At 45.6% G+C, this 26,040-nt stretch overlaps 1 protein-coding gene across 1 annotated transcript in view; it reads left to right on the forward strand.

Moving 5' to 3' along the window:
- Positions 1-2,886: 2,886 nt before the first annotated feature.
- SPAG16 (sperm associated antigen 16) overlaps positions 2,887-26,040 on the forward strand; it is a 1,151,519-nt gene continuing 1,128,365 nt past the window's right edge. Inside the window, exons 1-3 of the mRNA XM_040440778.1 lie at positions 2,887-2,949; positions 8,861-8,907; positions 18,593-18,685. Coding sequence (XP_040296712.1) covers positions 2,916-2,949; positions 8,861-8,907; positions 18,593-18,685 — 174 coding nt within the window. The 5' untranslated portion in view covers positions 2,887-2,915. The remainder of the gene's footprint in view (positions 2,950-8,860; positions 8,908-18,592; positions 18,686-26,040) is intronic.

A 26,040-nucleotide genomic window follows, 5' to 3' on the forward strand; every position in this document is an offset into this window, starting at 1 on the left:
TTTTTTTTAACAAGTCTTAAATAATGGGCGTCAAAAAAAATAAGACATGCCCTATTTTGTCCGTTTTCACATACTGAAAACCCCCATACAGTTCAAGGTTCAAGTTTTCAGAAAGGCATCTGTGAGAAAACGGCTGTTATTAATGGACCATTTTTCTGTTTTTAACATCAGTTTCCTTCCATTGTCACGTGAATGTAGCCTAAGGGCACACTTTGCCTATCAGGGCAGTTTATACAGAATTTGGCCAACACTGCAAACATTAAAAAAGCACCCCCGCCAACATCACATACTGTGGACAGCATTACAGGGCATCTGTCAGCAGATTTGTACCTGTTCCATGTGCACTTGGCAGCTGAAGGCATCTATGTTGGTCCCATGTACATATGAGCCTGCATTGCTGAGGAAAATGAAGTTTGAAGGTATGCAAATGATCCTCTAGGAGCAATGGGGGCGTTGCTGTTACACCTAGAGGCTCTGCTCTCTCTGCAACTGCAATGCCCTCCCCACTTTGATTGACAGGGCCAGGTAGCGAAAGCATCATCACACCCTCTTCTGTCAATCAAAGTGCAAAGGGCGCAGCAGTTGCAGAGAGAGCAGAACCTCTAGGTGTAACAGCAACGCCCCTATTGCTCCTAGCAGGGGTGGACTGGGAACTTATAGTAGCCCTGGAAAAAATAGTAGTTCGGTCCAAATTGATGGAAGGCAGGGCACATTATACCACCCCAACAGAGCCAAATACCACAGTCCATCACAAAATACTGGCAGCTGCACAAAATACATCCCCAAAAACTTCCACTGGCCGGCCGTGAGGAGGGCCCGGGCGGCCCCCTGGGCATTGGCCCATCGGGAAATTTCCCTGTAAGGTCTATGGCCGATCCGCCTCTGGCTCCTAGAGGATCATTTGCATATATTAAAACATCATTTTTCTCGGTAATGCGGGCACATATGGACACGGGACCAACACAGATGTCTTCAGCTGCCAAGCACACATGTAACAGGTCAGCCAGTTTAGCTGCATATTTTAGGGCGACATCACTGTAAATATTGGCCAAAGCGTAGTAAGCCACTCACCACGTCAAGGTCGCCTCTATGAGTGGTCCCTAACACTAGTTCCTACCTGTTATGGGCCATGACAGCCACACAAAGTCCAGGGAGTGCAGGTGCAGCATGCACGCCAAGCACACTCCGCTTTCAACCCCGTCCGGTGCCATCACAGCCCTCATCGGATCCAGGGATGCAAGCACCAACATGCATGCTGAGCCCACCATATACTTCTCCTGGAGCCAAATGGCTACTGGTAGGTTCTATATAAGCAGACTCAGTTTTATACTGACTTTAAGGCTGGGTTCTCACTTAAGCGTTTTACAGCGCGTTTGAACGCGCTGAAAAACGCCCTACGCTCAAACAAGTTCTTGAGCTTCTTTGGGGCGTTTTGACGCACGTTTGTGGCCATAGGACACTGCAGTCAATCACACAAACGCGCGTTTACTATTGCAAAAAACGTGCATAAAAACGCGCGACAAAAACGCGGGTTAAACGCGCATATCAAATACGCTCAGGTCTGAACCCAGCCTAAAACCAGCCTCCAGGACAGATTGACTGGTCAGGTGTGCAATGACTCAAAGGAGATCGCCACGCCTCCAATATATACTACAAAGAAACAATGTGGAGAATTGGGTCAGCACAACCTGTATGTGGTGCACATCACTATGGCGAAATACATATACAAACGAAAAATACAAATGTGATAGCACTCTACATCCAGCAATTTGCTGGTTTTAAAGTCAGTATAAAACTGAGTCTGCTTATATAGAACCTACCAGTAGCCATTTGGCTCCAGGAGAAGTATATGGTGGGCTCGGCGTGCATGTTGGTGCTTGCAGTCCTGGATCCGATGAGGGCTGTGATGGCACCGGACGGGGTTGAAAGCGGAGTGTGCTTGGCGTGCACGCTGACCTGCATTCCCTGGATTTTGTGTGGCTGTCATGGCCCATAAACAGGTAGGAACTAGTGTTAGGGACCACTCAAATAGAGGCGACCTTGACGTGGTGAGTGGCTTACTACGCTTTGGCCAAAATGTACACCAATGCCTCATCCATTTGTATTTTTCGTTTGTATATGTATTTCGCCATAGTGATCTGCACCTATATACAGGTTGTGCTGACTCAATTCCCCACATTATCACTGTAAATATGCTCATGTGGATTGGCAGATACACAATACACCTCAGCTGCTGCAGAACCTCATAATACACACCTCATCTGCTGTACAACCTCATAATACACACCTCAGCTGCTGTACAACCTCATAATACACCTTAACTGCTGCAGAACCTCATAATACACACCTCATCTGCTGTACAACCTCATAATACACCTCAGCTGCTGCAGAACCTCATAAGACATACCTCAGCTGCTGTACAACCTCATAATACACACCTCAGCGGCTGTAAAACCTCATAATACACACCTCAGCTGCTGCAGAACCTCATAAGACATACCTCAGCTGCTGCAGAACCTCATAACACATACCTCAGCTGCTGCAGAACCTCATAATACACACCTTAGCTGCTGCGGAACCTCATAATACACACCTCAGCTGCTGCAGAACCTCATAATACATACCTCAGCTGCTGCAGAACCTCATAATACACACCAGCTATAGATACGTGTTGGTATTCATGTATATGGACACACTTTATTATGTTGTGGCTCTCAGTAAGTGTTTCATTATTATATGTATTGGTCATTGTCCACAATATTGCATTCTGCTGACAGCAGCTTCCACGCCGCACTCATCAGCTCCTCTACCACAGTCTCGCGAGAAGACGCCTGCTCTCGCGGTGATTTAAGGGCCGGCTGTGGTTACCCTGGCAACGCACAGACTCCAACTGTAAGAAGCAGAGCAGCTGAGCAATGGAGGGAGACCGAGACAACTACTACCTGGACCGTATCCTGTATTGTGCGAGGTGCTGGCCATAGACCGGGGGGAGGCCGGGGCTGTGAGGGCTGTAGGGAGCGGAGGCTCCTCACTGCGGGCGCTGGCGTCTTTGACGCGTCATAGACGCATGGTCAGTATGGAGGCTGACGGCTGCAGCGTGTACCCGTCCTGGCTGCAGAGGTTAGAAAGGGCTCATGATGGGAGATCCTGTGCGGAGGAGACGATCTCCATAGCGGCCAATCAGCGTGCAGATATCCGTTTAAAAAGGGCCTCCAAAAATGGGGGCTGGATGCAGGTTGGTTGCTATGGGCAACCGCACAACTTTTTGTGCCCCAGTGTTTTTAGTGCTGGTATCTTTCATCAGGTCTCACACATAGGAGTTTGAAGCACCTGATCGTTGGTAGATTTAGATATTGATGATGGGTCTGATCGGTGGGGGTCCGACACCGGGGGCTTCTGCTTTTCCTAGGTCAGTGAGGACACGTTTATCGGTCACCTGGCCTAAGAGCAGCTCAGCCCCATATAAGTGAATAGAACTGAGCTGTGATACCAACTGCAGCCTCAATACAGTGTACGGCGCTGTGCTTGGTGAGAGAAGGCCGCGGCGCTCGCAGGAGCACCAGTCCCTTCTCAAACAGCTGATCGGTGGAGGTCCCGGGTGTCAGACCCCCACCCATCAGATACTGATGACCCCCCCCGAGTAGGGAATGAGTGAAGTGACCTTCGGATCCTAGATCCAAAGTCGCTTCGCTGAAAACTTGATTTTTCCATCCATCTCCTTGCAGCATTAAAATGTATGGCCTCCGATGAGGCAAAGTCAGTTATTGGTTATAACTTAGGTATTTGATTTTTAAACTGAAAATAAAAAAACATTTTAAAACTTGGTTCCAAGGTACCAGCAATAAACCGAAGCAACTTCGGATCTAGGATTTGAAGCTCGCTTTGCCCATCCCTAATCCAGAGGATAGGTCGCTAGTATTAATCTCAGAAAGCCCCTTTAAAGCCTCATGCACACGTCCGTGAAACACGGACCGTGTGATACCGGCCTGGATTTCTTCTGAGTACAGGAGCGCACGGCGTCATTGGTTTGTGATGCCGTGGTACCAGTGTATTACTGTTCTGTGGCAGCAGGAAGCGCACGGCGTCATTGGTTTGTGATGCTGTGGTACCAGTGTATTACTGTTCTGTGGCAGCAGGAGCGCACGGCGTCATTGGTTTGTGATGCCGTGGTACCAGTGTATTACTGTTCTGTGGCAGCAGGAAGCGCACGGCGTCATTGGTTTGTGATGCCGTGGTACCAGTGTATTACTGTTCTGTGGCAGCAGGAAGCGCACGGCGTCATGGCAACCAATTCACCTCATCAGTGATTTCAGGTTAGGGTGGCCAGACGTCCGGTTTTAGGCCGGACAGTCCGGTTTTCAGGCTCCCTGTCCTCCGTCCGGCGCAGTGCCTGGACGGACGCAGGGATGTCCTCCTTTTCAGTGGCTCACGTCTCAGACAGCAGCATTGTGCTGTCTGAGCGTAAGCTGCAGCAACTGACCGAGGCTTCTCTCACCCCCAGTCAGTCACTAGAGCCGCAGAAATGACTCCCTGTGGCTGACTGAGGGGGAGAGAAGCCCCCCCGGCTGCCCCGCTCACCTTCCAATCACAAAGTTCTTCCCACTCCTCTCCCCCGTGTTTTTCCAGCCAATGGTGGGGGCGTGGCTTCACGGATATGGGGGGCGTGGCTTCATGCCGTTTGGAGGCGTGGTTTTGATCATTGTGGGGGTGGTTTGGGGCGTTGTGGGTGTGGTTTGGGGCATTGTGGGTGTGGTTTGGTGTGTTGTGGGTGTGGTTTGGGTCAGTCCGGCTTTCTAGGGTGAAGCCAGTGGCCACCCTATTTCAGGTGCGGCTCTAAACACAGAACAGGGGCAGATCTTTCCCTTACACCTTATGTCTGTGGAGGCTCCAATCCTGGTTTTGGGCTCATGCCCACGGGCGTTGCGCCGCCGTGGGCGTATTGCGGCCAGCATACGGCGGGTCTGTAATACACAGGGCACTGGCTGTGTGCTTCCACAGTGTTTCTGACCGTGCCTCAGCACTGCTAAAAAGTAGTGCATGCGGTGCGGACCATTGGATGCGGATTGCGGACCCCATCCGAATGGTCCGTGGTAGTGGAATCCATAACGGAATTCTTGGATAACCTGAACCGTGTACGCCGCACTTGAAACCACAAAGTTCGCTCAACACTAGTCACAGGTTCCTACGTCTTAGGCCTCATGCACACGGCCGTTGTTTTGGTCCACATCCGAGCCGCGGTTTTAGCGGCTCGGATGAGGAACCATTCACTTCAATAGGGCCGCAAAAGATGCGGACAGCACTCCATGTGCTGTCCGCATCCGTTGCTCTGTACCGTGGTCCGCCAAAAAAATAATAACCTGCCCTATTCTTGTCCGCGTTTTGCGGACAAGAATAGGCAGTTATATTAATGGCTGGCTGTCTGTGCGCTCCACAATTTGCGGAACGGCAGACTCCACACGGAGCTGATTTTGGGGCAGAACAGAGAAATGCTCCACAATCAATGTGAACTGTCCCTAAGGCTTTAATGGTGGACTTTTCCATCGCATTATAGGCTGCTTGTTTCCATGGCCTCTCTGGGACCGTGGGAGTGCGCACAGTCCAGGACTTTTTTCTATAGTGTGCAAGCATGACCACCGCTGCCGGATTACAAGGTGGTCGTAACCATGGAAACAAGCAGTGTATATTAGGATGGAAATTGAATCCAGACAGCAAAGGAGGCAATATGGACAATCACAATGCATTAGTAAGTGCCTTGTGTTAGCTTTTCTCTACGTGATGAATGCCAATTGCTGTAGTGAGAGACAGCCCCGTTAGGATAAATGCACACGGTCAGGATTTATCCGTACTGAAATCCGCACGTGTTCGCAGGGAAATCCGTTCAGTCAATCCGCACTAATTGGTGCAGACTTGCATGCGGATTTTCCTCTCCCCGTTGAAGTGAATGGAGAAAATCCGGTCAGGAAAAATAAAATTGACATGCTGCGGATTTGAAAATCCGCACGGAAAAAAATCTGCATTGTGTGCATGAGAATGTCAAATTCTCATAGAATGCAACGTGCATGACCTACGGTGCGGATTTTCCACTCTCCAATCCGCATGTAATAATCCTGATCGTCTGCATTTAGCCTTAAAAGCGCGTTTTGTGTTCAAACCTTGTTTTGAGATTGAGAAACTTTATGAAATCTGTCCCTTTTGACATTTAAAGGGAATTGTGCTGTTTTGATTTTTTACTTTTTTGTAACAGAAAAGGCAAACCTGGAGGGTTCTCTTGGGAATTCTGCCAAATGTTCTATCTGATGGGCTCTGCGTGGAAGCAATGAGCATCGCGCGTCTAAGCCGGCGTCAATAGCGTTCTGCTACTATGTGAAGAGTACGGAGCAATACCCACTCCAGTCATAACCATGCTGCGTAATGATGCTTTATGCAACAGTGGTAATTACAAAATGAATTCTGATTAGAAGATGCGCTCTTCGAAATCAGCAAAATGACACATTTTGAACACAATATTCCTCCATTCATAAACGTTCCAGCAATGAGCCCCTGTTCTGCCATCTGCGGCGTGTGAAGCACAGGTGCCAGAGCGCTTCTGCTCGCTCACTAAGTGCGGTGCCCACTTTCTGCCATTGACGTGATTTTATCGCAACGTGGAAATTTGTAAATTGAAGATGAAATATACAGTATGTAGTTCCACGTATTTTAGATTTAATATGTAATAATAATCGACATCTTTATATAGCGCTAACCTATTTCCATCCGGAGTCCTAAATAACAACATACTAACGGACAAGTCAACTATGGGCTCTGCCCAGAAGAGCTTACAATCCATGAGGAGATGGGGGTGACACAAAAGGTGCTTGATTTGTGCAATGGTTTGGCCATCTTAACACAGTAGGGGAGTATATAAAAAGCTGCATGTACCGCCGCCAGTAGAGGGCGCACGGGGTGCGGATATTTCACGATAGATAACGGTCAGACAAATGATGATTGGAAGGTGGGGGGGGGGGGGGGGGTGACTAGAGAAGAGTAATGGTGGGTTTACACAGCCAGAGGAGCAGCCTATTATCGGAAAGGAAGCGACAACTGGCGGCTCGTTTAGTGAGGTTGAAGCGCTCAGATCACCTTCACAGGATGAGGGATCGCTATTGCTGTCGCTCGTCCTCTGCATTGTTTCTGGGCAGCAGATCTCTGTTTAGACCGCACGATCTGCTGCCTAGAAATGATATGAAATAATATGAACGAGCGTTTCACTCTCTGATGCCATTATAGTGAATCTGGTCCGGCAGTGAAAAGCAGAATCTGGCTAGGCTGGATCCGGTGAACTCCAGCAGCCTGTTCTGTACTGGAACAGCTTCCCGGATCAGTTAAATAGAGATGTCAACCCACCCTAATGGCTACTTTTATTATACTTCTAATCAGAGTTCGCAATAACGCCTGTGCAAGCGTCATAGACGACTCTTCAGGCCATTTTACTCCCAGGCCATACCAATACGCCTTAGAATTTCCCCCCACATTTATCAGCGCAGGGCGCGCTGTGAACGGCACAGGCAGCGCAGCCATTCTGCCTGTCCCTGAAATAACAAATAGCAAAGCTCCTTACAGCAAGGAGCTTTGTTATTGGTTGGTATAGGCGCTCCTCGGAGCTATACAGGTCCTGCAGCAGGGGAAGCTGGCGGGAGCTGCAAGGTGGGGGGGCCGGCTCCCTGGGTGGCTGTTGTAAGGCGAACGGGGCGCTCTGCCCGAGGACCCCGGGAAACATGACAGGGCCGCTGGAGAGGTAAGGAGCCGTGGACTCATGTGACTGGTCCCCGGTCTGAGCGAAGAGCTGCCCCCAGGCATGTGTGTCTCCCCCCCGACTGGATCAGGGGGTGGGATGGGAGAGGTGTTGTTCTGTCCACCTTGCTATCACCCCGTAACTTTTTGTCTGGTCTTTCGACAGAATCTGCAACAGAGGCTCCAAACGCAGCCTCCAACCCAGATTTGAACAAGTGTAGGCCTACGTATTATGTGTGTGAATTACCGCAACCTTCGTAATCTTTGGGTGAAAATAATCCTCAAAAATGGTCAGAGGAGTATTTTTACTCTTCCTCAAAAAACGTAGTGCGACCTCTGCCTCTAATCCAGTTTTCTGGTGTAGTAAAGTCGTGTATTTTGTCGCAAGTGGTAGTTTGTGACAAAACTTGTGTCTGACACTTTTTCTCATACCCACGCCTCTTTCCAAAAACTGGGCGGGGGGGGGGGGGGGGCAGGCCATGAGTTGGCCCACGATGGACTGACTCATTTAACAACTTGTGCACCAGAAAACTTTTTTGCATGTTACCCCAGAAACCGGTTCCTGGCTGGAGTACATTTCAGTTCTGGTGCAAGGGTGGTCCGACATGCGTGTCCAAGCTTTTAGATTTTGCCCTTCTCATTTCATTGTATGAGGCCTTGTGTTATGCAGGACATACTGTGTTTTCTGTAACTGTTCAGAGGTCCAATGATGAGTGTATCAGACCTGAGAACGCCCCCTTGGACATGCCATAGCCACTTTTGACCACATTGATCACAAGTTTTAAATGGCTGAGATTGGAGAGTCGTCTGATCCTGGCTGTTACAGCATGAGCTAGGCTGGCATTAGGCAAGCACTTGTTCTATGGTTCTGTAAAAACATGGTGCTACTTAAAGGGGTTATTAAAGTATCTCTAAGAGGGAGCGCGATGTTCTAAAATAATGAGGAACCTATACTCCCCAGTTATTTCCCTACCAGTCCAGCGCTACCGCTCAACGTCAATTAAGTTTTCTCCATCATATATCATATCATATCGTTGGGGGGTGGGAGGGGTGTATAAAATAACAATATAACTCCTTAACATCTGTGTAGAGGTTACTATTTCTGAAGGATCAGAGGATGGATATCAGTATGAAGAGGTAAGTCTTGGTTTTCCTTATGAAACGTTTATAAAAAATTGTATTTAATGACCAATTCTTCCAATGGTGGTGGGATATGACTGAGGTCCGCTTGTTGGACTGCCCCTTTTAATGAACTGTGGCTTTAGGGAAGAAGATGGAGGAGACGGGCGATCTGCATTGATGATAATAGATCCCTGTGGCCATGTACTTCATCCATAGATAAGTACGTAGGTTAAGAACAAACACTCGCCCCAAGTTCGGTTGCCGCATCCCTAAGATCAGTGCTGGAGTAGCTGATAAACTGCAAATATTTCCCCATTCTAGGTCTCTTTGCTTTTGTTCTACCAAAATCCTTTGATTGGGAAGCAAAATCCTTTCTGTGCAAGTCTGCAGCCTTCTAAAGGCGATTCACCTCCAACGATGTTCCCCACTCTGAGTTATTGACTCGCCGAAGCCTTTGATGAGGCCGAGGAGATGTTGTATATGAAGTGCTACATCTTCGTGCTGGAAATCATTTATGTGGTTTATGTTCCTTATGGGGATCATTGTGACGTGCGGCCTACCTGGCGATTACTCTTAGCAGCCTTAAAATGTACATAATGTGGAACGGTCCCATATGGCTATAAACTAGTACGGAACACTTTTTAATGGCACAAGTTTGCAGAATCGGGTAAAATATTGGACACCTTTCATAATGATCCATAAATATGCAACAGCAGATCTGAACGTAGTGATTTCTGGCATTTTTTTTTTTTTAAAACATGGCTACACTGTGTTTTAGGAGATATTAAATTGGCCTATTTTCCATCAAATTAATATTATAGGCTCAGTGTATTTTTGATGATTTTATGGTACGTGGCAATCTTAAAGGGTTCCCATCACCTACAGTGCACCTAAAAGAAGCTGCTATTTTAGTAAGTATAGTCCTGACACATAGGCTTAGATTTAAAGGGAACCTGTCGCCTGGATTTTGGGTATGGAGCTGAGGACATGGGCTCACAGATCGCCGCTAGCACATTCGCAATACTCAGTCCCCATAGCTCTGTGTGCTTTTATTGTGTCAAAACGATTTTATAGATATGTAAATGAACCTTAGAGGAGTCCTGTCTCCTCCATGCGTACTCTGAGCCCAGCACCGCCCCGCATCCTCTGAATCTCCTCCTTGTTCCCCGACGTCACAAAGCTAGAGGGCCGTAATCTCGCGATGTGCTCGTTCCCTGAGGCTGATGCCAGCACAGGGAAGGAACACTATGCCAACACTGCGCATGCGCTAGCTCGCACATTGTGAGATTACGGCGCTATAGCTTTGTGACGTCGGGGAGCAAGGAGGAGATCCGGAGTATGTGGGGCGGTGCTGGGCTCCTTCACAGTGGGCGTGGCTGGGCTTATTATTTTTTACATAATAAAAGCACACAGAGCTATGGGGACTGGGTATTGCGGATGTGCTAGAGGCGATCTAACAGCCATGTCCTTAGCTCTATAGACAAAATCCAGGTGACAGGTTCCCTTTAATATTTTTACCTAGTACAGTATATCTGTATGTGATGTCTATTTGTGTATAGAATACGAGCATAGTTTCTTGTGTAGCCTGTGCTTCAATTCAGTTTTTGAGCCACAGTCTTGGCTGTATGGCTTACATTGTTCTTTTTTTATTTGGTGCATTGTAATAATCTGGAAGGTCCTACTGTCAGTCAGAGATACAGAAATAAAATATAATGATTTAAAGGGGTTGTCTGGGTTCAGAGCTGAACCCTGACAAACCCCAATTTTTACCCAGGCAGCCCCCCTGATATGAAGATCAGAGCATTGCTCCCCTCTGCGCTGAATTGGAGATCAGGCGGAAGTTTCAGCCTAGCAGTGAGCCCGGTGACGTCACTGGAACTAATGGGCGGGCTTTAGCGCTGCCCTAGCCTGTAAAGCCCGCCCACCGGCAACACTGCTAGGTAGAAGCCTCCGCCTAGCAGTGTAAAAATATAAACAAAAAGCCCTTGCCCTGCATGATACAGCATCAGAGTATGAAGGGGGCTGCCTGGGTGAAAACTGGGATATGTCCAGGTTCAGCACTGAACCTGGACAACTCCTTTTAAGTAAAGCCTCATTCACACGTCAGTGTTTTGGTCAGCGATTATCAGTGATTGTGAGCCAAAGCCAGTATTGCAGCCTCCACAGACATAAGGTATAAGGGGAAGATCTGCACCTGTTCTGTGTTTAGAGCTGCACCTGCTTTTGGCTCAAAATCACTGATGGAAATCACTGACCTAACACTGATGGGGGAATGAGTCTTAACTTAGTTGGTAAGACTGAAAAAAGACAAATGTCCATCTAGTAAAGCCGGATATCCTGCAAAGTCAATCCAGGGGAAGGCCAAAAACCCTCATGAGCTAGAAGACAATTTGCCACATTTCAGGGCAGAAAACATTCTTTCCTGTCTATAATAACATCTATAAAACATGACAAAATGAAACTGGATAAAAATACAAAAAACAAAGTGTTTGTCTGTTACTCCATTCTTTTTGGCATTTAAGGGGTTGTCCACTCCTTTTCAAGTGATGGCCTATCTGATCCGTGGCGGTCTCACACCCTGATCAGCTGTTCAGCAGTAGCCACGGAGCCAGAATTCAGTGCCACAACTACAGAGCTCCATCCACCGTGCAGAGGAAGGAGCCGCTTGCTGCAGAGCTGTCCTAGGAGCAGTGCTGCAGTCACTACATGGTGGACAGAGCTTCGTAGTCCTGGCTCCGGCTTCCAGCTCCATAGCTACTGCAGAACAGCCGATTGGCAGATGTGTGGGGTTTTGGACCCCCACTGACCAGATATTGATGGCTTATACTGAAGATAGGTTGTCACTTGCAAATGAGTGGACAGCCCCTTTAAGGCTATGTTTACATCCACATTGGAGGCTGCGTTAGAAGCCTCTGTTCCAGATTGTGTTACAAATGGGGGACAAAATAGCAAAGCGTGCTGCCCTGTTTTCTGGTAACGCCGTCTTCTAATGGAATCCCGACTGATCCCATTCTAGTTAATGTGGTCCATCAGATGCCGTTTGTTACCGTCATTAGACGGCTTTGATGCTTCTATTGTTTTCATTGTCCTGCTCTTAGTACAAAGCACTAGGAAAAATGCATTTTTTATTTTTTTTGATTTTTCCTCCCATATAAAAATAAAACACAAACAAAAGCTGCTCTATCTAGATAGACGCAAAAGCCCATGGTGGCTCGATGCTGGATCTTTCTTCGTTTTGTGTGTTTTTTTTATTTTTTATTTTCTTATGTGGTTTTGGATGGGCCTCAGTTATAAGTGGAGAACCTCACGGAACATTGTGGAGGACACCAAGTGTAATGAACGGTACTTTTATGTGTGGTGCTTGCAGGAGACAGAGGCATAAGCATTGGTGCATGCTCCAAAGTGCCACGAAGAAAAACAAAATTGATGGTGAGTGAAGAGGAATAATAAGCAGAGCTAAATGTCCTTCGGGCACATATGTACGAATTTATATCAGTCCAAAATATTCTAAGGAACCTTTTATATATATATATTTTTTAAAGATATATGACAAGATATATGACAATGGTGGGTTTTGTGTGATCAGCACCATGGACAGCAGAGGAGGAAATACATTCTCACTGTGCAGTAAAGTCTGTGCCCCTATGATGTTTGTTTTTCCATTTACCGCGGCTGGTTTATATGAAAGGTCACAGGAAACCCTTTCTGAAATGCCACAGAGCTGCTGTTCTTCAGCATTTGTTTTCCCACGCATCTACCTTCTACAACAAGGAGTTTGCTCAACTGAAAGGGAACCCCATGAAGGGTGGGCCGGATAGGAAACATGACCACGTGTGGGCTGTGCAGTCGTAATACCACTCTACATGTTATGCGCGCCCGTCTGTACATGTGGTGCGCGCTTGGGTCTCGCTGTGGTTCACTGCGCACAGCATGCCTGCATAGAAGGATGGATGGATGTGTCAGACGTTACAGATATTTAACATCAATTCAAATAGGAGCAATGAGGTCCCTACACACAAGAGCTTAGTCTACAAGGGAATGGGGTGACAAAAGGGAAAGTGCTTGTTTAGCGTCCAACCAGGTTCTTCTAAAGAATGGGGTAGTAGACATGAAGCTGCATCGGCCACTCGCCAGCCGGTCAACGTTGCACAGATCGTAAGGGTGCGATTTAGTCTGGGGCGTTCTCTTGAAATAAAGAATTCGTTTCCGACAGGTTAAACAGAGAGGAGTTAGATAAGGGAATGTAAGAGACTTGACTAAAAATGTTTTTTTTTTTTTTTTTTTTTAGGGCACATGTAAAGCTCTGGGGGTTTGGAATTAACCTGATTGTCTGGGGTAGTGCATTCCAGAGAACTGGTGCAGCTCGAGAGAAGTCTGCAGGGGGAGGTTTGGAATATAAAGGAGTATTATTGTAACTGAAAGTCACATCAAAAATAAAGCGGTTGTCCCATCTCATCTTTCATTGCTGAGATGTGAATAGCCAACAGTAGGCCCAGGGAAGCAGAGTTGCCGAACTGGCTGAGCGTCCAGCTCTGGTTCCGTGGCATATCGTGACTACTTCCATAGCAGTAAATGGGATCTATACTAGCCATGTAGCTTCCTGAGCTATGCTGCCTGCGTAGCTCCATCCCCTGCTAAGGGAGTTACGAAAACAGCGGAGCATTGTCCATTCGCGTTTCCGTAATTCCCGCCTCCCTGGGCTGGTGGTTGTGGGTTATTTCCATCTGTGCCATGAAAGGCCGAAATGGGACAACCCCTTTTAGAGGGGTTTTCCAAGATTTTTTTTATTTTTTTTTCCATTATCTGAGAGCAGTAGGATGTGTTAAAATTAAGTGTCTACCAGACCAGCAGCTGTTCTATGGTGGTCATTCATATGATCACTGCAGCCAATCATTGGCCTCAGTGGTCCCATGCTGTTCAGTGGCCATGAGGCCAATGATTGGCTGCTTCAGTCACATGAACGACACATGACTACTGTAGACTAAGGCTACTCTCACACTGGCGTTTCTGGGTCTGCTTGTGAGATCCGTTTCAGGGCTCTCACGTGGTCCAAAACGGATCAGTTCAGCCCCAATGCATTCTGAATGGATAAGGATCCGTTCAGAATGCATCAATTTGGCTGCGTTTGGTCTCCGTTGCGCTTTTGAGGCGGACACTAAAACACAGCTTGCAGCGTTTTGGTGTCCGCCTGACTATGCGGAGCCAAACGGATCTGTCCTGTCTTACAATGTAAGTCAATGGAGACACAGTATGGTGCAATTAAAACCGGATCCGTCCCCCATTGACTTTCAATGTAAGTCAAGACGGATCCGTTTTGACTTCGACTTTTTTTTTTTTATGAATAATGCAAACTTTCACGCAGGTGTGAAAGTAGCCTAAGGCCTCTTGCACACGACAGTATGTTTGTTTGTTTTTTTGTGTTTTGCGGTCCATTTTAACGGATCCGTTCAGTAATGTTTCCGTTCCATTTTTCCATTTTATTTCCGTTTTTTTGTGGATCACAAACTGAAGCATGGTATATACAGTGTACAGTAATTAGAAAAATTGGGCTGGGCATAACATTTTTAATGGTTCCGCAAAAACGGAACGGATACGGAAGACATATACGTATGCATTCCGTATCCGTTCAGTGTTTTTTTTTTTTTTTTTTTTTTTTTTTTTTTTAATCTTGAAAAAACAATTTAAAAATCTCCTGGAGGATTATTAATTTAGAGATTTTCTGGGACTGAGATATTGATGGCTTATTCTCAGATCGGTGGGGGTCAGACAGCTGGCACCCCTACGATCATCTATTTCACGCAGCTGCCTGCGCAGGAAACTATACGCTGGACGGAAGGTAGTTTCTGGCACCAGCATTCTTCAGCCCATCTCCCATTCACTTGAAGAAAGGCTATTCAGCAGAACCCCAGAACGACCACCACACAAGTGGACAGAGCCTTCTGCTTCCGTCTCCGTCCACTGCATAGTTTTCGGTGATGGCGGCTGTGTGTGTGCGTGTTATTAATACCCAAGTCTTGGAAAACTTCTTTCAAATTCTTCTCGGAACAATACTTCTCATTATCCACAGAAGCCCCCTTCATTTACATTAAGAAATATTTTTGTGTGTGTGTGTATGTATGTATATATATATATATATATATATATATATATAATGTATATGTATATGTGATGTGTAGTAGGTTATAATGGTGTAGATCTCCGTGCAGAGAAGGGGTTAAGTGTAATGAATTTTCTTCTGGCTTTCCGTTCCATGTGCTGGTCCAGAATGCCTGCTTTTGGTCGGGTCTTTTCAATTCTCTTGCGCAAATTATGGTTTTCACTGAACCGTCAGTGTTTTTGATTAACATTCACAGTCACGGCTGCAGAAAAATGAACCCTCTTCAGCAAGACATGAATTAACCTTCCAACTGCTGAACGTTTTCCGAGCAATGTAGCATCAATGTGTTACTATAATTCTTTGACTGAAGTTATGTATGTATGTGTTTTTTTTAATTTATTTATTTTTTTTTTTTAATGCCTTGAAATCTGAAAATTCAGGTGTGACTGCAATTATTCCATCAGAACAATCCCTTTCCATCTACCCTACTTGTGATTGTGCCTTTATAGAGGGGGTTACTCTCCCATATTTAGCCAAAGTGGAGCCCCCCTCAATCCTTCTTTCTGACTTGTACTGTATTTGGACAACTGATGGGACAACCCCTTAAACTACAGTTTCGTCCCTAAGGGGGAGATTTGTGAAGACTGTAGTGGTCTTGATATCCACTGCACTGCCGAGGGATGTGCCCAATTTATGACTACGCACAGGCCTCCGAAAGTCCGTGCGCCTAAACAGAAATCTATGAAGATACATTTTCTCACGGTAGCTGCCCACGCCCCCTTACCAGACCCCCTTTTAGAAAAATGACAAGCATGAAATTTGCGACTTTCTACTGCCAATATTCTGGCGCAAACTGAATGAAAAATCTCCCCCTGTGATTTGTTTACTGGAAGTTCTCTCACTTCTTTAGTTACCGATCTATGACATGGAGCCATCACCAGTGTTTCTTTTTTGCATTGTTCAAAAAAATAAAAATAAAATGCATAATTCTCCTGACTCCTTTGACTTGGGCTCCATTCACACGTCCGTAACAGCGGCAATGGGCGTTCCGCATCTTGCGGACCACAAATTGCTGGCACTAATAGATCATGCCTATTCTTGTCCGCAATTGCGGACAAGAATAGGACATGTTCTATTTTTTTTCGGGAACAGAAATGCGGACCCGAAAGTGCGGGTCCGCATTTCCGGGGCCGGGCCGCACGTTGTACGGCCCCATAGAGATAAATAGGCCCGCAATTCCGTTCCGCAAAATGCGGAACGAAATTGCGGATGTGTGAATGAGTTATTCCGGTTAGTATCAATTGTGTGTGTGTGGGGGTGTTTTTTTTTTTATTTGCTTGTACATTTTTTTTTTTTTTTTTTTTTTTTCATGCAGTCACAATATTAAATCAAACCTGAATTGCAGAACAACTGTCTGTGACCAGAAACAAGTCCTCTATAGATAGGTTAGGTAGACACCAAATTAGGGCTGCTGCAAATGATTATTTTAGCAATTGAGTATTCTACCGATTTTTATTTTTATGATTAATCAAGTACTCTAATAAGAAAAACCTTCTTAAAATAACGTATGGCTTTATAAAAACAATATTTAATTTCTTACAGTGGTATAGCAAATAATTGCGTGCACACAAGGCTTCTTCTGACAGAATGTATATTGCAGCTGTAAAAGAACAGCCAGAATGTACCATATCGGGTATAGCTGTATACTGCCGGCTGCTGCAGTGATTGACTGGAATGGGATCCGTCCTTGTTACAGCATTCAAGCTGACAAAAAAAATAAAAAAATGCTTTGGACGATATCCAGCATGAATGCCGGAACATGGCCAAATGGCCTTGGACCACATTATAGTCAATGAGAGCATATAGCTGGTTGTATCCGGCTATACCCAATACGGTATACTCAAGTAGGCCGTTATTCTGCCATGCCATCCATTGCCAGCCCAATTGCCATGTCCCCCAGTGCCATCTGCCCCTCCATGCCATCCATTGTCTCCCTCCCCCAGTGCCTCCATGCCATCCATTGCCATGTCCCCCAATCCTCCAGTGCCATCAGATCAGCCCCTCCATGGCATGTCCACTTCCAGCATCATCAGCCCTTCTATGCCATCCAGGTGCCCCCTTCATTACAGGTGCCCCCTTCAAACCCCCTTCCTCCCCGCTAACTTTATACTTGCCTTTCCTGGCAGTGCGCTTACGTAGAGTCTGCAGGAGATGGACCACGTCTTTTTCCCAGCATGCACTAGGAGGGACCTGACGTGTCACACAGCGTCAGCCAGCGCGCTGACTATGTGTGCACGCAAGGCCCTTGCCAGTGCAGCGCCGCGCCGTGTCGGGAGGCCACGGAGCAGTGAGTGAGAGGCTTCACTTCACTCGTGGTCATGTGATTTAAACAAATCCTCGATGCATGGCAATTGCATCAAGGATTTTTTTTTTTTGCCTCGATTACATCGATGAATCATTTCAGCCCTACACCAAATCAGTCTTCAAGGTCTCAGTTCACCGTAATTTCATCAAAAATGGACACTAGGGCTACCACATTTGAATTGTTGTGCTTCTATATTCCAATCTTTACTTATGTTTCACAAAGCAGTGGACCAAATATTAATCCAACAAACCACAGTAGATCTGTATTGTTGGTTTCCACCCAATTTGCATAAACAAATTTCTACTTGTTGCATACCTCCTGACTTGGCTCTTCCTGGATGGTCCCCTCAACCCAGTCAATCCTAAATAGAAATGAGTTTTTCTCTCCATTTATGAAAAAAATAATAGTTTTACGCGCCCACACACAGATCATATGAACCAACTTTCTGGTCCTCTGGGACGTAACAATATTGCTTAGGGCCTACCTATACTAACAAAGCACATTGAAAGACCCAAAGTGATGCCTCATTCACGCGTCAGTGATTTTGAGCCAAAACCAGGTGCGTATCTAAACGCAGAACAGGTGCAGATCTTTCCCTTACACCTTATGTCTGTGGAGGCTCCAATCCTGGTTTTGGCTCACAATCACTGATGGAAATCACTGACCAAAACACTGACATGTTAATGAGGCATCAGTCAGGTGTGTTTGGGTAAAATTGTAAACCCAATGCTAGAAAGGCTGAATAACCTCAAAATATAAGCAATGGACAATGGCCGTTCGTGGAGATCCACAACTGATGCATGCATCTGTGGAGTAATGCCCATCCTGCATCCCCTAACTCAGTGTTTATCAACTCTGGACCTCGGGGCCCACCTAGCCGTCATGTTTTCAGGATTTCCTTAGTATTGAGCAGGTGAAATAATTAGTGTCAATGCATCAGGACTTACCACAAGTATTCATTCTGTGGGATATTTTTAAATCGTGACCCGCAGGTGGGCCCTGAGGCCTGGTGTTGAGGATCACTGCCCTAACTAGAGAAATGTATGATCCATGGAAGGTTTGTAGGACCATTTCCATGCATCTGGCTGTCGGGAGTGATTTTTGGACAATATTCCTGGATGTTTAAAACATCCAGGACATCCATCCTAAGGAAGACTGGGAGTATCAACTGATATCAAGCAGATGTACAATAGAATGTAATGGACTTAATAAAATAGTGCCTGCTATTAATTTTACAGATCCCAGCTGATGATGACTTTAGTCTGACGGATGGGGATGAAGATCTTTTGAGGGCAGTGCGGACTGCTCAAGAACAGGCTGAGGATGTCCAGGTCAGTATTTCGTTATCCGTATGACATTGTTGCATGCATGTGCGACTACTTTGGATATGTTAATTCTGCTCCAGGAAGTAGTTTGTGCCACACCGCTATTTTATTTATTTTTTTGTTCTGCACAATGCATCCTTCCTTCTATCCTTATTACAGGACATGATTTGTTGGTTTCATGATCATGAAAACTGTTCTTACATAAAAGACATTGCAGATTGTCATCCATCATTTTTTTTTTTTCTTTCTGTTTTTACGTGAAGTATTTTAGAGGCCTATAAATATACATTCTTAAATAGTACTCCTTTTTTTTTTTTTTTTTTTTAAAATTCCTTCCATGTAAAACCCAACAAGGTTGTGCTGCGAAGGCCCTAAAACGTGGTTAGGACAAGTAGATGGCTGTACTCCTCTGTTGTTGACCATTTTTACTAGGAGGGGATTCTGTTGATCCAGTAAATGCCCAACAACATCTGTTTTAAAGGCTTTTCCTGGACTTAGATAGTCCTATCCTTTTTATAGTTGTTGTCCAGGTTTTTGCAGGTGATGAACTATCCTCAGGATAACATATCACTATCTGATCAGCGGGGTCTGACACCCCGCATCTTTGCTCCTGCAGCAGTTCCACAGGATAGTATCTGATTGGTGGGGGCCCAAGCACTTAGACCCCCACAAATTTTTAGAACATGGATTCTGTGTCCTCTGTTTGAACAGAACAGCAGTTAAGCATGTGCACTGTCACTCCATTAAAAACTCAATGGGACTGCTGGAGATATCTGATTGATGTCCTCTGCTATCTTTGGCAGTCTCGTTGGCTTTGAATGGAGCGGTGGTGTAAATGCTCAACCACTGCTCAATTCAAATGTGTGGCATTGGACTACCATTCTTGTGACTAAGGGAGGGGGTCCCAACAGTTGGACCGCTACCAATCAGTGCACCCAAGCTCCAGTCCTTTCTGTGGCCAGCCCCTCCTCACTGCTTTACCACTGCCTGGCCCTGTCAATCAAAGCAGCCAGGGAGGGGCTGACCACACAAATAAGTGGAGCTTGGGTGCAACACGAGCAATGGGGATGCCCGCATTGCACTAAAGGCCTAATTTGCATATAAGGAGAAAGTGTCATAGCTTGGGAACGAAGCCTCAGATCAACTAAAGAAAACCGGTGTTTTAATCAGGTGAACCACCGCTATGTGTCTCTGCAAACAGTTGGATGGGGAGGTCGCTGGTGTCTTATTCCCTTTAAGTGCACTTTTACATGCAGTAGATCAGTTACTGTGCATTTATTTATTTTAATTTTTTCCCCCTCCTGTTATACACCTTAAAATATATATATATATATATATATTGCACCAAAATGAAAATTCTGGTCCGAAACCGAAAATTCAGGATGCCCTTGACTGAAAACCGAAACTGCCTTTTTGCCCAAATACTTTTTTTTTTTTTTAATGATTTTATTAATTCTTTTTTATGAATGAAATTCATCTGTGGGTGGCGCTGTTATGGTGGGGGGGATATGTGCACTGTTATGGTCATAACAGTGCACAGATCCCTTTCCCCATAACAGTGCACAGATCCCTTTCCCCATAACAGTGCACAGATCCCCCCTCCCCATAGCAGTGCCATAGACCGATCCCCCTACCCATAACAGCCCCGGCCCTGCTGCTCACAGCAGACTAATCACTCACTGCATCTTTATTTTACCTTACAATCGTGACGCTCCAGTAACAACTCTGCAGGCAGAGCGGAGGGCGGCGTAACGTCACTTACTCACGTGACGCACCTGCTCCGCCCACTTTATGAATGAAGGAGGCGGAGCAGGCGCGTCACGTGAGTAAGTGACGTTACGCCGCCCTCCGCTCTGCCTGCAGAGTTGTTACTGGAGCGTCACGATTGTAAGGTAAAATAAAGATGCAGTGACTTAAAGTAAACCGCCCGCCCGGCGCGGGTGACAAATCCCAAACCCCATATTTTCTGCCGATATGTACAAATATCGGCCGAAACGGATTAGGCCCATTTACGGCCGATATTTTCGGCCGCCGGAATTTCGGTGCACCCCTAAAAGAAAATGTCATATTCTAGGTTGTTCAAAGTAGCCACCTTTTGCTTTGATTACTGCTTTGCACACTCTTGGCATTCTCTTGATGAGCTTCAAGAGGTAGTCCCCTGAAATGGTCTTCCAACAGTCTTAAAGGAGTTCCCAGAAATGCTTAGCACTTGTTGGCCCTTTTGCCTTCACTCTGCGGTCCAGCTCACCCCAAACCATCTCGATTGGGTTCAGGTCCGGTGACTGTGGAGGCCAGGTCATCTGGCGCAGCATCCCATCACTCTCCTTCATGGTCAAATAGCCCTTACTTTCAAAGTTTTCCCAATTTTTCGGCTGACTGACTGACCTTCATTTCTTAAAGTAATGATGGCCACTCGTTTTTCTTTACTTAGCTGCTTTTTTCTTGCCATAATACAAATTCTAACAGTCTATTCAGTAGCAGTCTATCAGCTGTGTATCCACCTGACTTCTCCTCAACGCAACTGATGGTCCCAACCCCATTTATAAGGCAAGAAATCCCACTTATTAAACCTGACAGGGCACACCTGTGAAGTGAAAACCATTTCAGGGGACTACCTCTTGAAGCTCATCAAGAGAATGCCAAAGCAGTAATCAAAGCAAAAGGTGGCTACTTTGAAGAACCTAGAATATGACATATTTTCAGTTGTTTCACACTTGTTTGTTATGTATATAATTCCACATGTATTAATTCATAGTTTTGATGCCTTCAGTGTGAATCTACAATTTTCATAGTCATGAAAATAAAGAAAACTCTTTGAATGAGAAGGTGTGTCCAAACTTTTGGTCTGTACTATATATATACACTGCTCAAAAAAATAAAGGAAACACAAAAATAACATCCTAGATCTGAATTAATTAAATATTCTTCTGAAATACTTTGTTCTTTACATAGTTGAATGTGCTGACAACAAAATCACACAAAAATAAAAAAATGGAAATCAAATTTTTCAGCCCATGGAGGTCTGGATTTGGAGTCACACTCAAAATTAAAGTGGAAAAACACACTACAGGCTGATCCAACTTTGATGTAATGTCCTTAAAACAAGTCAAAATGAGGCTCAGTAGTGTGTGTGGCCTCCACGTGCCTGTATGACCTCCCTACAACGCCTGTGCATGTTCCTGATGAGGTGGCGGACGGTCTCCTGAGGGATCTTCTCCCAGACCAAAGCATCTGCCAACTCCTGGACAGTCTGTGGTGCAACGTGACGTTGGTGGATAGAGCGAGACATGATGTCCCAGATGTGCTCAATTGGATTCAGGTCTGGGGAACGGGCGGGCCAGTCCATAGCATCAATGCCTTCGTCTTGCAGGAACTGCTGACACACACTCCAGCCACATGAGGTCTAGCATTGTCTTGCATTAGGAGGAACCCAGGGCCAACCGCACCAGCATATGGTCTCATAAGGGGTCTGAGGATCTCATCTCGGTACCTAATGGCAGTCAGGCTACCTCTGGCGAGCACATGGAGGGCTGTGCGGCCCTCCAAAGAAATGCCACCCCACACCATTACTGACCCAATGCCAAACCGGTCATGCTGGAGGATGTTGCAGGCAGCGGAACGTTCTCCACGGCGTCTCCAGACTCTGTCACATATGCTCAGTGTGAACCTGCTTTCATCTGTGAAGAGCACAGGGCGCCAGTGGCGAATTTGCCAATCTTGGTGTTCTCTGCCGAATGCCAAACGTCTTGCACGGTGTTGGGCTGTAAGCACACCCCCCACCTGTGGACGTCGGGCCCTCATATCACCCTCATGGAGTCTGTTTCTGACCGTTTGAGCAGACACATGCACATTTGTGGCCTGCTGGAGGTCATTTTGCAGGGCTCTGGCAGTGCTTCTCCTGTTCCTCCTTGCACAAAGGCGGAGGTAGCGGTCCTGCTGCTGGGTTGTTGCCCTCCTATGGCCTCTTCCACGTCTCCTGATGTACTGGCCTGTCTCCTGGTAGCGCCTCCATGCTCTGGACACTACGCTGACAGACACAGCAAACTTTCTTGCCACAGCTCGCATTGATGTGCCATCCTGGATAAGCTGCACTACCTGAGCCACTTGTGTGGGTTGTAGACTCCATCTCATGCTACCTCTAGAGTGCAAGCACCGCCAGCATTCAAAAGTGACCAAAACATCAGCCAGGAAGCATGGGAACTGAGAAGTGGACCTAAAGAATTATTAAGAACACCATACTAATACGGTGTTGGACCCCCCTTTTGCCTTCAGAACTGCCTTAATTCTATGTGGCATTGATTCAACAAGGGGCTGATAGCATTCTTTAGAAATGTTGGCCCATATTGATAGGATGGCATCTTGCAGTTGATGGAGATTTGAGGGATGCACATCCAGGGCACAAAGCTCCCGTTCCACCACATCCCAAAGATGCTCTATTGGGTTGAGATCTGGTGATTGTGGGGGCCATTTTAGTACAGTGAACTCATTGTCATGTTCAAGAAACCAATTTGAAATGATTCGAGCTTTGTGACATGGTGCATTATCCTGCTGGAAGTAGCCACCAGAGGATGGATACATGTTCTCATTTCTGTTTACGCCAAATTCGGACTCTACCATTTGAATGTCTCAACAGAAATCAGACTCATCAGACCAGGCAACATTTTTCCAGTCTTCAACAGTCCAATTTTGGTGAGCTTGTGCAAATTGTAGCCTCTTTTTCCTATTTGTAGTGGAGATGAGTGGTACCCGGTGGGGTCTTCTGCTGTTGTAGCCCATCCGCCTCAAGGTTGTGCGTGTTGTGGCTTCACAAATGCTTTGCTGCATACCTCGGTTGTAACGAGTGGTTATTTCAGTCAACGTTGCTCTTCTATCAGCTTGAATCAGTCGGCCCATTCTCCTCTGACCTCTAGCATCCACAAGGCATTTTTGCCCACAGGACTGCCGCATACTGGCTGTTTTTCCCTTTTCACACCATTCTTTGTAAACCCTAGAAATGGTTGTGCGTGAAAATCCCAGTAACTGAGCAGATTGTGAAATACTCAGACCGGCCCGTCTGGCACCAACAACCATGCCGCGCTCAAAATTGCTTATATCACCTTTCTTTCCCATTCTGACATTCAGTTTGGAGTTCAGGAGATTGTCTTGACCAGGACCACAGCCCTAAATGCATTGAAGCAACTGCCATGTGATTGGTTGACTAGATAATTGCATTAATGAGAAATGGAACAGGTGTTCCTAATAATTCTTTAGGTAAGTGTGTGTGTATGTGTGTGTGTGTGTGTGTGTGTGTGTGTATGTATATATATATATATATATATATATATATATATATATATATATATATATATAAAATAATTTCAACAAATACTCTTATGGTAATGCTGTTCTGCACTTTTTTTCCAAAGATAATCCTTTGTGACGGCAAATGACAAACTCGTTTTATTAACACCCTATGACCGGTTTATATTTCTTTTTTTTTTTCTTCCAAAACTGCTGATAGAAAGAAGCTTAATTGTTTTGTTGACTCAAATAAAAGGTTTGTTAAAAGGTTAGCATTGCTGTAAATTGGTTTTATTTTATTTATTGTGATTGCTGCACGCTTTAATTATCTTTTTATTATGGAAGGTTATATTCGCTGAGATTGGAGACACGGTTCTACATAATATTGCAAACCTTGACAAAGGGAAAAGTGTGGGCAGAGCAGGCTACCGCTGTTTCAGTATCTTCTCCACCGTCTGGTTTTAGGTTTAGAGGGCACATCACATTTAGGACGAAGGAGTCTCGCCATCGTTGGTGCGATTCCAGGTTGCTGGGCTCATTTCATATTTTGGCAAAAGTAGATGAATTCTTCTCTCCCCACCTCTCCGTGGTGAGAGTCTGGATCTCCACCAGATTTATCAGGGCCAGACGGCCAGTTGAAGCCTTGTCGCAGAGTGTTTTATAGGATTATAAATTGTGCATGGTGATGCATTCTCAATTGTGCATTTACTCTGGAGCAGACACTCTTATTTCAAGGACGCATCGCCTGCAGGACAAAATGCTTCAGCAGAAGGAAGAAGAAGCTAAAGATGAACACGAGATGCTGACAGAGCATTGTGAGAGAAATAGATGACTAGGCATACAGTAAATGAGAGTAACTAAATATTCATCATGGCCTCTTACCTTGTATTACATCTTCCTTTGTCAGTTTAGGAGAACTGTTATGGGGTAATCAATAACGTTATTCAACTATGGTATTCAAAACCGCTTCGTTATAGCATTGTCTGCATGCATCGGCTTTCCATGCCCTCATGGCGCCCAATGTCAGCTCTGAGAATGCTCCTGCTTCAGAGCAGGGATAGACAGTAAAATGATCGGATAGACTTGTACAGTTACCATAATTCAAGAGTGAATACAAATGTATTCAAATATTGTGTCATAGCCGCCACTAATGACCATAATAATAGGAACGTGAGACACGACAGACAGCTGTCACTGGCCAGTTCCTGTAAATCAGATTATTTTGGCTTTATTGGAAAAGCTTTTTATTCCAATGTCATATTTTACTATGGAGATGGCTTTCATTGTAAACTTGTCCCATCTGTATTCTAATCTGGATACAGCAGTCACAAGACCTTATGTCCTTAAAAAGACAGAACAAAGGATGTTGTACTGTCAGATGCCCAGGGTTTTAGTTTTTTTCAGCTTGGATCTACATTTTATGGAGTTACATGATCTTCTAAGGGCAGACAAATGTTCTTTTTCACATGATTCAGTGTCCCTGTAATAGTGAGGACCAGTATGTTTTGCATTTGCTTCAATCATGACATCTTCATAAATTACTGTGCTGCTCTTAAGGTGCTCCAGAGTTTTTAAAAATAGTTTGCATAAAGGCTGTGCTTCTTTGTACAATCATAACTGTGAAGGAGCGGGTGTTTTTGGACTTTGCTGAAGTCTTGTTAAGCCATACTATTCCCTGTTTCAGCTGCACAGCTAGATACATTTCACTCAGAAGCAGTGGCATTTCCCTTCTGTGAAATCAGCCAGCACTGTACTGCTGTGACATCCTTTCCCTTACTTCCCATTATGTTTGTTTTCAGGTCCGGAGCACACAGAGCAGATAAGGAGGGGGAGGTCACACTTACAGAAAGGCAGGAGGTTCCTATAATCTTCAAAAGCAGTGTAGAAGCAGTTGTTTTATCAGGCTCAGGATTTGGCTAGCTCTAACACCCCCATTTCCTGTGAGCTGTCTTCTGAGTCTGTTACTAGGGATGGATCTTGCCTGACAACAGGCAGTGGACTGCAACGTAGGCAGGAGTGAGACCCCTAGTGGCCATGACCTTACTTCTTTTTTTTTTGTTGGGTGGATGCAGGTAGAGAGT

This window comes from Bufo bufo, chromosome 7 (genome assembly GCF_905171765.1).
Source record: "Bufo bufo chromosome 7, aBufBuf1.1, whole genome shotgun sequence".
NCBI lineage: Eukaryota > Metazoa > Chordata > Amphibia > Anura > Bufonidae > Bufo > Bufo bufo.